The 13,978-nt window shown below is 39.3% G+C and overlaps 1 protein-coding gene and 1 non-coding gene across 4 annotated transcripts in view; one reads left to right on the top strand and one right to left on the bottom strand.

Annotated features, from left to right (window-relative positions):
• Positions 1-1,950: 1,950 nt before the first annotated feature.
• DMC1 (DNA meiotic recombinase 1) overlaps positions 1,951-13,978 on the bottom strand; it is a 39,670-nt gene continuing 27,642 nt past the window's right edge. For all 3 annotated transcript variants that reach the window (XM_019943392.3, XM_033866039.2, XM_073788172.1), the window contains 2 exons: positions 9,349-9,465; positions 1,951-2,173 (listed from right to left, as the gene is read on the bottom strand). In XM_019943392.3, coding sequence (XP_019798951.1) covers positions 2,104-2,173; positions 9,349-9,465 — 187 coding nt within the window. In that variant the 3' untranslated portion in view covers positions 1,951-2,103. The remainder of the gene's footprint in view (positions 2,174-9,348; positions 9,466-13,978) is intronic.
• LOC117314376 (small nucleolar RNA SNORA79) lies at positions 10,874-11,025 on the top strand. The gene has a single exon (XR_004529122.1). It is a non-coding gene; the product is annotated as a small nucleolar RNA SNORA79 (small nucleolar RNA).

The following is a 13,978-nucleotide window of genomic DNA, read 5'->3' as shown; positions in this document are numbered from 1 at the left end:
CTAGCCACGTGCCATATTGAAACCAGCCTCCCCCACAGAACTGTAGGCCCTGTGTTGAGCCCTGGTTTCCAACTCTACACCAATGGGTAAATTCTCCTTGTCAGGGGGGTACTCAGCTTAACCTAGAAAATTTTTCTGAAATTCAAATCTTGGGAGTTTTATTTCCTTTCCTATCAAACAGCTCTGGGCTCTATACAAATTAGTCCATTCCTTCTCCAGGACTTGGCATACCAGGGAATCTCTAGTAGATGCTGTTTTTATCAAGTAGCAAAACCTTCCCTTCCCCAGGAAAAAGTGTGCATTTATATTTGCATACTAAGAAAAGGCATTTAACTGACTTTGCAGAATACAGAAAATCTGCTCCATAGTGACTTTAACGTCTGCTTATTCAGAGGAGCAGCTTCTGAGCTTTAAAAATTATAAAATTAAAAAGCTCTTATTTCCCAGAACTCCACACTGTGAACAATTTCTGCTTGCCAGGTTGGTCTCTTTGTTTCCAAATTCCAGCTTCTATACTTGCACATGCTGTCCTACAGCTTAACCTTTCCTCTCTGATTTTTGGAATCACACAATCCAAATTAATTATAATCATTTGTCCTCTCATCCTTTCGTAAATATTAGTCTTTTCTCTTAACTAGTATACACATTCTTTGAGGGCAGGAACCATACTTCTTTTGTAGATTCTTTAGCACTTAGCATTCAGTATACAATTGGTGAGTAAATGACTTAAGGATAGTCAAATACCTTTTGTAACAAATGGTACTTTTAATACTTGAATTCTCATACAAGTGGATGCAACATAAGATAGTAAATCTTTCTGAGACCTATAAAGATTGTCACTATATTATTAGTGTTTTAATTAATAAATATTTTTATCATACATACATTTTGAAAACTAGATTTTATTTTCCTTTAATTAGAGAAACCAATATTTTTATACATTTATAAAATTAGTATCCAGAAATTTTACATTTAAATTAATTTTAATATTTTAAAGAAGAGTCTGAATTCTCTACCCAAAACTTAAAATATAAAAATCATGCTGGGCTTCCCTGGTGGCGCAGTGGTTGAGAGTCCGCCTGCCGATGCAGGGGACGCGGGTTTGTGCCCTGGTCCGGGAGGATCCCACATGCCGCAGAGCGGCTGGGCCCGTGAGCCATGGCCGCTGAGCCTGCGCGTCCGGAGCCTGTGCTCCGCAAAGGGAGAGGCCACGGCAGTGAGAGGCCCAAAAAGGCATGCTATCTTGACCACCCAAAATTATAAAGTTCCTAATTACCTTCCCTTTTATCTTCCCAGTAAAATATGTATGTATCAGAAGTATATTTTTATTTTATTTTTTAATTAAAAATATTTTTTTTTTTGCGGTACGCGGGCCTCTCACTGCCGTGGCCTCTCCCGTCGCGGAGCACAGGCTCAGGACGCGCAGGCTCAGCGACCATGGCTCACGGGCCCAGCCGCTCCGCGGCATGCAGGGATTCTCCCAGACTCGGGCACGAACTTGCGTCCCCTGCATTAGCAGGCGGACTCCCAACCACTGCGCCACCAGGGAAGCCCCAGAAATACATTTTTAAAAGGTAATTTCAACTTGTCGAAAAGTCAAATGATTTAAAATTTAGCTTAATTTAATGTTTCTTTTCTGTTGCTATAAATATGAATATATAGTTTGATATCATAAATAAAAAAGTTCTTTTGTGTGTCCTGTAAACATTCTTCCCTTAAATGTCTCCCTCATTTGGAAGTGTATTCACTTCTGTAAGTGTTTGGGGGGCAGCTGTTAGGAGGAGGAGACATTTCTGAGCTCTTAGACTTGCCATCTGCTTAGTGGCTCACTTTGGGAAGCTAAAGTGAGGTACCCCTTCCCCAACTATTTTTCAAAAGGTTTATTCATTCATGTACATATTTATATTCCTGAACCGACATACAGTGTGTAGTTATTGTAAATCAGAGACCTTTAAGATAAATATGATTTAATTCTCTTTTGCTGACTTTCCTTTAATAACACATGAAAAAAAACAGACTCTTTAAGATCTGAAATTTGAGACTGCTTTTCCATTTCTTCAGCTCCTAATAAGCACTAAGAAGCAATTTGCATCAATTCGCCACCTACTCCTTGGCATCCCCAATTCCTCCAGCAGTTATTGCGAAGGTGGCTTCATTTTCAGGCATCTCAGGGCTAACAGAATACAAAGGAACAGAAGTTTATAAAAAGCTCTATTTCTATAAATACTATATTCATGTCACAGCATCACATTCCTATTAGTCTGAGTCTCCAGAGACATGTGAGTTGGTACAGCTAAATGTGGACTACAGAATTTTCCTACAAGTATTATCAACCATCACAAACATTTATTGAACAACTTCTATATGTAAGGTTCTAAACATCAAGAAAAACTACCCCACACTTGGAAATAGGCAAAAAGGGATAACTGTGTGTTCTTACAGTGCACTGTCAGGTATTATGTAGCAGACCCTTGGAGGCTTATCTGATTCTAAATGGGTATGTACCTCATACAACTCAATAACAAAAAAACAACCCAATCGAAAAATGGGCAGAAGACCTAAATAGACATTTCTTCAAAGAAGACATACAGATGGCCAATATGCACATGAAAAGATGCTCATCATTGCTAATTATTAGAGAAATGCAAATCAAAACTACAATGAGGTATTAACTCACACTGGTCAGAATGGCCATCATTAAAAAGTCTACAAATAGGACTTCCCTAGTGGCGCAGTGGTTAAGAATCTGCCTGCCGATGCAAGGGACACAGGTATTGTAAATCAAATACCTCAATAAAAATTTTTAAATGGGTGTGCACATTTCCATTGACTAGACTAATGTAGGCAAAAACCATGAAAGACTTTGAAATGAACTAAAAGATAACTGAGTACCTTCAGCGAAAAAATAGGTTGCCTAACACATCCTTCGAGGTTATCCAAATCTATGAGGACTCCGTGGCTTTCATTGTCTTTGAGCTGTTTTACAACTCCATGAGCTGTAGAAAACTATGAGTCATACAAATTATCCTGGTTCATAGAAATGTAAATTGTGTGAGGAGGAATGCAATTGATTATTGTCTTATGGATATTGACCCATTTTTTATCAATTTGTGATTCATTTCAGCATTACTTGTTTGACTACATATGTGTGGTAATTTGATTTTTCCTTTGATCTGGTTATAAAATCTTATTGGTTCCTGCATGAGGTAATGAGTTAAATAAAATCTTTGACATTTTATACTTGTATGAGTCATGATTTCATGCTCTTTTAAATTTTACCTTTTAATTTATTCTACAGCTCTATAGGAGTAGAGATTAATTTGTAGAAAACTGATAACAATGCAGATTATTCTTATGATGCCAGTCTACAGCAATGGAAATGAATTTCATTGTGTAGAGAAACAATTGATTTCTCTCCAGTAGAAAAGACAGCTTCAAATTTTACAATTTATTGCCTGGTAGGATATTAACCAGTTTTGTATCTATTAGCAAATTTATTTCAGCATTGCTTTGACCAACTACATAAATCTCTGTTCCTCAAATTATCCTTTGAATCAGTGGTTTCCTCATTAATTAAGGAGTTGAATAAAATCTTTGACACGTCCATTTTATGCTTATTTGCAGAAAGTGATGTTTTTAACTCTTTGAAAATCATACTTTAGCATGTACTAGACCCCACAGAATTTACAAAAATGAGACAGAGTCTTTACTCTCAAGAAGCCTAAAAGGTGAGCTATGACATAACAAATATGCAAAGTAAGCTAAGTTCCATAAAGTCAGTATATGTTATAGAACTCTAAGGAAAGAAGTTATGCAGGCTAGGTTGATCAGGAAAGATTTCATAGATAATAGAGGACTTCACAGAAGCCTTTGAGACAGAAATGGGGATATTCCATTTCTAGCACAAACAAAAGGGTAGGAATAGAGAAGCTTGTTTTGTGTATAAGAAAGAGAGGAAGAATAAGAAGTTAGGTTTAGATATGTTGAGCTTGAGATACCTGTGGGGCATTGATGTAGAGGAGGTCTGCAAGTAGTTGGAAATGAATATCTAACACTTGAATAAAATGTTAGACTAAAAATAGGAATTTGAAAATTACTGACCATGAGAGAAAGAGCCTACTGCTACTTTGTGCTGTTATTATATTCAGGTTATGGTGACTGTACGGTAATATTAATAGCTTCCATTTATTAAGTATTTACTATTATGTGTCAGTCTCCCTTTTATTATTTCATTTAAACTTTACGATTACTCTGTTGGGTATGTATTATTATCCACATTTTATAGATGAGAAGACTGAGGTTCAGAGAAGTAATTTGATCAAGGTCACAGTGCTGGGAATTGAAGATGCCAGGATTAGAGACTAAGGTATTTGATTCCAAAGCTCATGATCTTAATCAGTAGGCTATATTGTCAAGCAAAATTGGTTTTTGTTTTTTCATTTTGTTTGTTTGGTTGTTTTGTTTTGTTTGGAGGGTGCAGATTAGCTAGTATACTTTGAGCACACCATGGGTAAGGTTACTTCCCTTAAGAAAGAGCAGAGGAATCTCCCTGGAGGATAGAACATGAGCTATAGATAAAGTAGGTCTTGCTAGACTGAAGTTGGAGTTGAAGAATAAGAAGGCGTGAGTGGAATTAGAAAATAACTTTTTGACTTTGATGGAAAATAGTCAGTCACTTAAAAATGGCAGGAAGACAAGGAGTTGAGAAAGAGGGAAGCCAAGCAAAGTATCTGCTAAGTTGAACCAGGGATTTTTGCTTGTTTGTTTGTTTTGGTTTTGAAACAGAATAAAAAACAATGACTTTAGAAACTTGACCATTTGTATGCCTTTTCATTTTTTGTAATTGTTTAAAATTTGATTTTCCTTTGAATTCAGTAGAGTTTTAATGTTCACTGATCTCAGATATGCTAAGTAGAATAAAATAAATGGGGTTTTTATTCACTCAAAGTTTTAAAGAGAGAAAATATACACTTGAGGGCCAGTTATAGTTACTTACAGAAGCAGTAACTATAGGCTATTCAAGGAAAAAGGCTAGGTTCCCTTTTGTAGTCACTCCTGTATTCCTGGGAATTATGAGAACCCTTTTCTGCTCAATTCTTGGGGAATTCTGTTTTAACAAGAAATGTCTTTCTCTTACATCTGTATAAGGTAGTAGTTGAAGCCATGGGAGTAGCTATAGCAGACTAGCTATTACTACCCTGAATAGATAATCCTTAATAAACTAAGAAATAGTGTAGTGGTTAAAAGTGTAGACCCTAGATTCAGACAGTTTAGATTCTAATCCTGGTTCCATTACTTATTGGTTTTGTGATGTGGGGCAAGTCCATTCACCTACTCATTAAGAAAATATTTACTGGGACTTCCCTGGTGGCGCAGTGGTTAAGACTCTGCCTGCCAATGCAGGGGAGTGTTTGAACCCTGGTCCAGGAAGATCCCACATGCCAAGGAGCAACTAAGCCTGTGCGCCCCAACTACTGAGCCTGTGCTCTAGAGCCCGCACGCCACAACTACTGAAGCCCGTGCACTCTAGGACCTGCGTGCCACAAATACTGAGCCCACGTGCTGCAACTACTGAAGCTTGTGTGCCTAGAACCCATGCTCTGCAACAAGAGAAGCCACCGCAATGAAGCCGTTGCAATGCACATCGCGACGAAGAGTAGCCCCTGCTTGCTGCAACTAGAGAAAGCCCGCGTGCAGCAACAAAGACCCAATGCAGCCAAAAATTGAAAAAAAAGAAAAAAGAAAAAAAATTTACTGAGCACTTCCTATATCCCTGTTGTAGGCACTTGAGATCCGTATGTGAAAAAAATAGACAAAGATCTCTGGCCTTGTGGAACTTATATTTTGGGGAAGGACAGACAGACAATAAATAATGGACATAATAAATAAATAAATATGTGATATGTTAGAAAATAAGTGTTATAGGGAAAGAAAAAAATAGAGCTGGATAAGGGAGATTGGAAGTATGGAAACTGGGACAAGGCTAGCTGCAATTTTAAATAGGGAGATCAAGATAGGCATTTTGTTGAGAAGGTAACATTTGATCAAAGACTTGAAGGAGCTGAGGGAGAGAGCCAGAGAGAGGGCTATGTGGGGGAAGCTTATTCCAGGCAGGGAGAGCAATAATCACAGAGGCAAGGCCCTAAGGGAGGAGTGTGACTGGCATGTTTCTGGCATATCAAGGTGCCCACTGAAGTTGAAGCATGGTGAGCAAGGGGGAAAACAGGAGGAATAAGAATAGGGCCATTCATGTAGTGCTCTGTAAACCAGTGTAGAGACATGGGCTTTTATTCTGAGTTAAGATGGGGAGTCATAGGAGTGTTTTGTTTTGTTTTGTTTTGTTTTGCGGTACGCGGGCCTCTCACTGTTATGGCCTCTCCCGTTGCGGAGCACAGGCTCCGGACACGCAGGCTCAGCGGCCATGGCTCACGGGCCTAGCCGCTCTGCGGCATGTGGGATCTTCCCGGACCGGGGCACGAACCCGTGTTCCCTGCATCTGCACGCGGACTCTCAACCACTGCGCCACCAGGGAAGCCCCATAGGAGTGTTTTAAAGAGAGGATAGATATGCTCTGACTTGGTGTTACAAAGGATCATTCTGGCTTCTGTGTTTAAAATAGACTGTAGAGGGGCAGTGGTTACCTAACTACTTGGGGCCTTGGTTTCCTCATGTGTAAATGGGGATAATAATCTCTATCTCTTAAGGTTGTCCTTAAAAACAATGAAAAAGTAAATAAATAAAGCACTTGGCACAGGCCTAGCACATAGTAGCCACTCAGTAAGTGTTAGCTATCATTTATAGCATCATGATCTTCTCTACCAAAAATTTTTTCTGAAGTCAAGGAGAATTCTTTGTGAGAAATCTTTAGAGACCAGAAAGAAGGCAGTACAAGATGCACAGCAAATTAAGTTTTCACATTTTAAGTTCTGATCTAGTTTTGCTATTTTTATTCAGATTTATGAAAAGTTGACATGACTAACTTCTACGATAATTTTAATTATCCTTTGTTGAGACTGCAGAACCCTAGTGTTCTCTTAGGACTGTAAAAACTGCAGAGGTTATTTGTTCCTAAAAGTTTGGAGGACTTGATTAAATATACAAATGATTGAACATGTAGATGGAATTCATTCATTTATTAATTCAACAAATAGTTATTGAGCTCTTACTATGTGCCAAGGACCATGCTAGGTGCTGGGGACATTAGTGAACCAGACTCAGTCCCTGTAGTGAGGGAGATGTACATGTAATCAGATGATTACAATTCAGAGTGAAAAATGTTTCAGAAAGTTCTAAGCACAGCAATCTGTCCAAGATATAGACCAAGAAATTTTAGTAAAATTATGGAACAATCCTACTATCTACTTAATTCAACAAAGAACATTTGTAACAAATTTCTAGAGATTGCTGAAGCTCTACAAAGCATAGCACTTGCATATGTGTATCACAGTCTTCTACAGGGACTGATGATGAAAAGCAAAATGGTCTGAATAAAAACCAGATAGACGGGGGAACTGATTATTTAATATTTTTCAATGACAATACATAGTAAGTACTGTGATTCATAGTCAAAACCAGATACAGAGCTCATCTGATTCCTTTTTGGCTGATTTTTCCTTCCCCAGGGTAAAGAGTTATTACAAATCTTTACCTTGTTGCCAGGATTGGCTAATCAGTCAGTCACAAATACATCTATTATGTCCGAGGAACTAAGAATACAGTGGTAAGCAAGAGAATAGTATTTCTGTCCTCAGCGTATTTACTGTCTAGTGGGGATGACATATGTTACATAAATCATTACTAATGGAGTGTAAGCTCCATGAGGGCAGGGCCTTGTCTTTTTGTTTTGTTCACTGCTCTATCCCCAGAATCTAGAACAGCTGATATGTAATAGGTTTCTCTGTAAAAACTTATTAAGCTTATAACTCTTTTTTTTGTACTGTTTGATTTTATTTATTTATTTTTTACCATGTACATCAATTATGTTGTCAAAGTTTATTCATATATTTGCATACGTATATATGTATATTATAATACTTGCATGTACATACATGTATATAAAATGAGTGTATGTGTATATATGTACATCTACATATATGCATACACACACACACACACACACACACACACACACACACACACACATATATATGACTCCTTTTGAATTTGGACAGAAAACCCCAATGGCTTCAGTTTCCACAGGAAAGCTGAAGTTGACATGACCTTCCAGAACATTCCAGCACCATCTTTGCAGGGGGAGACAGGAGAGGGGTAAGAAGTACTATGCAAGCCTTACAGGAAAAGCCACGTTATTGCTTTTTTAACAGTAAAACCACCAGCCTCCTTCCAAGCTGCATACTTGCAAATCTTGAAAAGTTCAAGAAAAATCTTTAGCCCCAGCCCCATGCCAGGCTCTAGTTTTGCAGTTTATCTCTAAGTGGCTGAAACATTAGCTTTTTCACTCTAAAGAATGTTTCCTTACTCTCTTGGTTTATCAGCTTCAAGGGCCTGAGGAGCTTTCTCGGGTCAGAGAGGGGCCTAGGTCTGCAAGAGCTGGAGCTAGAGGCCTGGAGCCCAGCAACCCTACCAGCTGGCCCAGCAGCACCCTATGTGTTGAAATCCAGCTCCAGCAGCACTCCCACCAGCCCCAGGTCTCTGAGACATGTGCTCAGAAAGTGACCAGGGGCCATCCCTTCCAGCTCAACCTTTCTAGACCCAGTCAAAGTCATGAATCCTGAGGAACAGCTGCAGGGAAGGTGGGGGTACCCTCCCCTGCCAACCCCTCAGATGGGCAAAAATGGGGGAGGTCCACAGAGAAGGGTCAGCAGCAACGCTCAGGAAGGGGTGGGTAATGCCTCCCCAATTCAAATCGCTTTAGGTTTGTTGCTGGTAAAATCTAAGCTTATAACTGTTAATTAAATAAGTAAAGTACTGTGAAAGAATAAAAGGTGTAATATAGAGTATTAGCTTAGAATGTAAGGGTCAGGGAAAGGTTCCTTGAGGAAGCAGTGTTTAAACTGAAACCTGAAAAAAAAACTGGCAGAAAGAAAGAAGAACATCCCTATCACATGCTGTACTTTTCCTGTATTTACCTCACTTCAATTGGAATCATTTCATTTTCTAGCTTCACTGTAAGATTGGGAAGGTCAGAGACCAAGTCAATTTGTCAACAAGATCTCCAAATCCCTAGAACCCAGTACGTAGTAGGGACTTCTCAATGAATTGCATACTTTTTGAGAAGGAAATTCAAACATGTAGTGTCTGCCAGTGGAATAATTATAGCCTCTCAGGAGAGGCAATTCTATATAATATCATATGCGCAAGAATCTGATTAAGATAAGAAATATTTACCTGTCATAAATCTTGGCAATTCTCAGCTCTCCTCTTCCCTTTCGCAAGCTTATTCTTGTTGTTGAAGCATGAGCCAGAATGTGTCCCCCGATGGGTTTTTTGGGGTCTGCCTGAAAACTGAATTAATAAAACACCTTTTCAGGTTTCATCATATGGACTATATACAGTACTACCTGCAATTACAAGGCAACTTTTCTGTGGAGTATGGCAGGGGACAGAGTAGGTTTGCGTTCTAAACAAGCAGAGGCTTGTTCATAAACCAGGGAATGGGCTAGAGTTTGGAGCTGCTATGTACCCCATTGCCATCCAGTTCAGGTTTCTGAGATTCCTATGATAAATGGTTCATGTTTTGTTTGATTTTTTAAAAATAAAAAAACAAATAAAACACTACTCACTGTTTTAGGATAAATCTTGGGGTTAAGCAATTTTTCTTTACAAAATACAAAGATTGAATTTATTCATTCGTTCATGTATCAGAAGTATTTATTAATGGCTTACTGTGTGCCAACCACTATTCTAGTCTAATGAATAAGTAATATCCAACCCTCCCTCATGATGCTATGACATAAATGACAGCAGATTGAGAACCTCCTTCTTATTCATTAACTGTACATTGGAAACCTTCAGTGTTGTACTGGTTATGAATTTAAGGTGAGAAGAATCTCAGTAATATCTTTATTGCTGATGTCTAAAGTTTGTTCTTCTAAAATAGGATACAAAAAAGATAAGCTCTTACTATGATTTTATCAATTCAAAAATATATTATGATTGCAAGGCAGTTACAAATATTGACACTCTTGAGAGATATACTCACTAGGGGACTAACACTCACTTGGCAAGAAGTGAAAGGTTCTTAATAAACCTAATATAGTAAGCCCACCCTTCAAAAAAGCCTAGGTGCAAAAAGCCTCCGCAAAATACTAGCAAACCGAATCCAGCAACATATCAAAAGGATTATACACCATGACCAAGTAGTATTTATTCTAGGAATGCAAGAGTGGTTCAACATAGGAAAATCATCATTGTGATATACCATATCAATAGAATGAAGGAGAAAACCACAAGATCATCTCCTTTGATGAAGAAGAAAATCTAGGCTTCAAAATCATCAACAAATGGAACTGAACTTAAACTAACAGGTTACACTTGATCAAAATAAATTTTGGTATAGCATAATAGCCTCAGCTTTCGGAGAATTCAGTTGCAAGTCAATTCAAATTCTGCTTGCTCCATGAAGTTCAGGATTCTGTTTACTGTAAGCATGAGGCTTGGTGCAGTGACGATGTGGCTGATTGACACGAGGCTAAAAAGATTGTAGGTTAATGGGGATATGAAGCTCTCTGGGAAAGGAGTCTGCTAATATAAACTGCTGCTTTTATTTTATTTTATTTTTTATTTATTTGGGCAACTCCTCACAGCACATGGGATCTTAGTTCCCTGACTGGGGATCGAAACCGCACCTCCTGTGTGGGAGTGCGGAGTCTTAACCACTGGACCTCCAGGGAAGTCCCAAACTGCTGCCTTTTGCTGGCTGTTCATTTCATTGCTTAGAGTCTTAGGTGGTGGGATTTTAGTCCATCATATATCTAAGCTGACTTGTCTTCACTCAGGGCACCACGGGGATGGGTTTGTTGGCTGTCCGTTAGTGCCTTCTGAGTTTTGCAGAGTCAAACACTTGAAAAAAATAAAAAATAAACTGCTGCTTGATTAAATGGCTCACAGGTTAGGACCAGCTGGCTGGGGTTGGATAGGATTGATTGATTCAGCAGGTCCAACGTGAGAACAAGAACAGAGTTAGTTTTGGAGTGAACCACTATCAAGAGAGTAGCATCCAGGCAGGTGAGACTGACAGGAGTTAAGAAGTCAGAAGATAGGTTGCTTTACTCAGACAGCTGAAAGGGTAGTAAAGCAATGAAGCCCTTTCAGTTGGATGGAATAGCTAGAGATGAATTGTCTCTATAACGCTTACAGATCAATGCCACTCTTTTTAATGGAATAACTCTAAACCTTCCAGGTTACCCTCCATTACAGGCGGTTCTTCAAGGTCTTAAAAGAATCCTATGTTCTACATAGATGGGCTGCTTGAGGGTCTGATGATATTCTCAGCTGGGCTGTGAACTCTGAACTTGCAAACACTGTATTTATGCTTCTTTAGTGCATTTTTCATGTCCTGCCTTTAGTGCTATTATTATTTACATATTTATTCCCCCTCAATTCCTCGCCTATTACCTATCACTAAGCTCCTTAAGGGCAGATGACATTGTATTCAGCTCTGTAGCAACCAGCCACACAGTGGGTGCTCAAAAATATTTTTTGTGCTTAAGACATAGAAGTTACAAAAATACCAAGGAGAATATTGGGCAATAGAAAGATAGGTGCCCCTACAGCAGGTAGACCAGTTAGAAACTGCTGTGAAGAGGAGACAAGAAAGGAGAGTCGGGGTTCGCTAAATGGTCAGAGAGAAGTTTTAACAGCTGTGTTAATGCTTCTCACAGATGGTCTCTCCATACTGCCTAGTAATTCTTCTCTATGAGCATGGTTAACCTCACCTCCCCTTTACCAAACTTTCAGTAGTCTCCTTAAGCGCTCTTTTCTGTTCTTTTCCCTAACTTCGGATGACATTGCCTGCTTCTTCACAAAGAAAAGGAGTGCTCTCAGGAAGACAGTCCCTCAACTTCTGCTTCTTTTTGTCTGCTACCTACATACAGTCCTCCCTCGGTATCCACAGGGGGATCCATTCCAAAACCCACCTCCCAACCATGGATACCAAAATTCACGAATGCTCAAGTCCCTTATATAAAATGGTGAGGTATTTGCATGTAACCTACACACATCCTCCCATATACTTTATTTTTTTAATTAAAAAATTTTTTTTAGGGCTTCCCTGGTGGCGCAGTGGTTGGGGGTCCGCCTGCCGATGCAGGGGGCGCGGGTTCGTGCCCCGGTCTGGGAGGGTCCTGCGTGCGGCGGAGCGGCTGGGCCTGCGCGTCCGGAGCCTGTGCCCGCAGCGGGAGAGGCCACGGCAGTATGAGGCCCGCGTACCGAAAAAAATAAAAAATTTTATTGGAGTATAGTTGATTTACAATAGTGTCCTCCCATATAATTTAAATCATCTCTAGATTACTTATAATACCTAATACAATGTAAATGCTACACAAATAGTTGTAAATACAATTTAAGTTCTATGTAAATAGCTGCTAGAGCACAGCAGATTCAAATTTTGCTTTTTAGAACTTTCTGGATTTTTTTATTCTGATTATTTTTGATCCTAGGTTGGTTGAATTCATGGATGTGGAACCTATGGGTACGAAGGGCTCACTGTACTTATCTACAGCTGTACTCATTCTTCCTCCTCAAACTTTTATTTTTTCTTATTTCAGCAAGTCCTCTTATACCTCAATGCCTTTATAAACTCAGTTATCTCTGAAGCAAAAGCCCCTTTCCTATTGTGTTTACTCATTTAGCTCCTACTCACCCATCAAGTGTCATCCCTTCTTGAAAACCATGCCTGATACCCTGAAACAGAGTAGAGCTACCTCCCCTGTCCTCTCATATCACTATGTATATAACTCTATTAAAGCACACTACATTATAATTTTTAATTCATGGGTCTCATTCCCCAACTATACTCTAAATCCTTATTCATTTTAGTAACTCCAGTGCCTAGAAAAGTACCTATAATATAAAAGACACTCAATAACTCTTGTTGAATGGATACGGGAAGAGAAGAAAATTTGGGTTTCCTCCAAATTAGATCCTTTTAGACACAGATTTGTGATATATCTTCAAAGAAGCTGTAATTCAAGGAACTTTTAAAGGGTGTTCTGACAGAAAGGGAAATGTAAAAGGAGACAGGATTTCCCCCTAATTGAAGTAATCCTCCCCACCTCCACCCCCTTACAGATAATCTAAGGAAGAGCAGGAATCTAGGTTTTAGCTGTATGGCTATGTTTTTTTCTTAACAAAGTATTGTTTGTTATTACCAATGTGGTACCCTATGCACAAAAGAGAATAGGTACTACTGCCTGTCATTGATTACTCCAGGTGAAGAGCCTGAGTGTTACGAATGTCGTTTCCGGACTTCCCTGGTGGGGCAGTGGTTAAGAATCCGCCTGCCAATGCAGGGAACACAGGTTTGAGCCCTGGTCCGGGAAGATCCCACATGCCGCGGAGCAACTAAGACCGTGTGCCACAGCTACTGAGCCTGCACTCTAGAACCCACGAGCCACAACTACTGAGCCCACGTGCCACAACTACTGAGCCCACGTGCCACAACTACTGAAGCCCGTGCACCTAGAGCCCATGCTCTGCAACAAGAGAAGCCACTGCAGTGAGAAGCCCACGCACCACAACACTGAGTAGCCCCCGCTTGCCACAACTAGAGAAAGCCCTCATGCAGCAACGAAGACCCAACACAGCCAAAAATAAAAATAAATAAAATAAATTAAAAAAAAAAAAGAATGTCGTTTCCAAAGGGAGATGATTTTGAATGAACTAAATGAGAAATAAATGATAAGATCGGCAAAAGTGCTAAGAAATCATATAGGAAAGATAATATGGGGAGAAAAAAGTCCTAAAAAGTGACTCATAATGTAAGAGGTTATACTTAATTAAAATAAATTGCAACATA

Source organism: Tursiops truncatus, chromosome 11, assembly GCF_011762595.2.
Source record: "Tursiops truncatus isolate mTurTru1 chromosome 11, mTurTru1.mat.Y, whole genome shotgun sequence".
NCBI lineage: Eukaryota > Metazoa > Chordata > Mammalia > Artiodactyla > Delphinidae > Tursiops > Tursiops truncatus.
The sequence above is the reverse complement of the archived record's forward strand: the minus strand, read 5'-3'. Positions and strand labels throughout refer to the sequence as shown.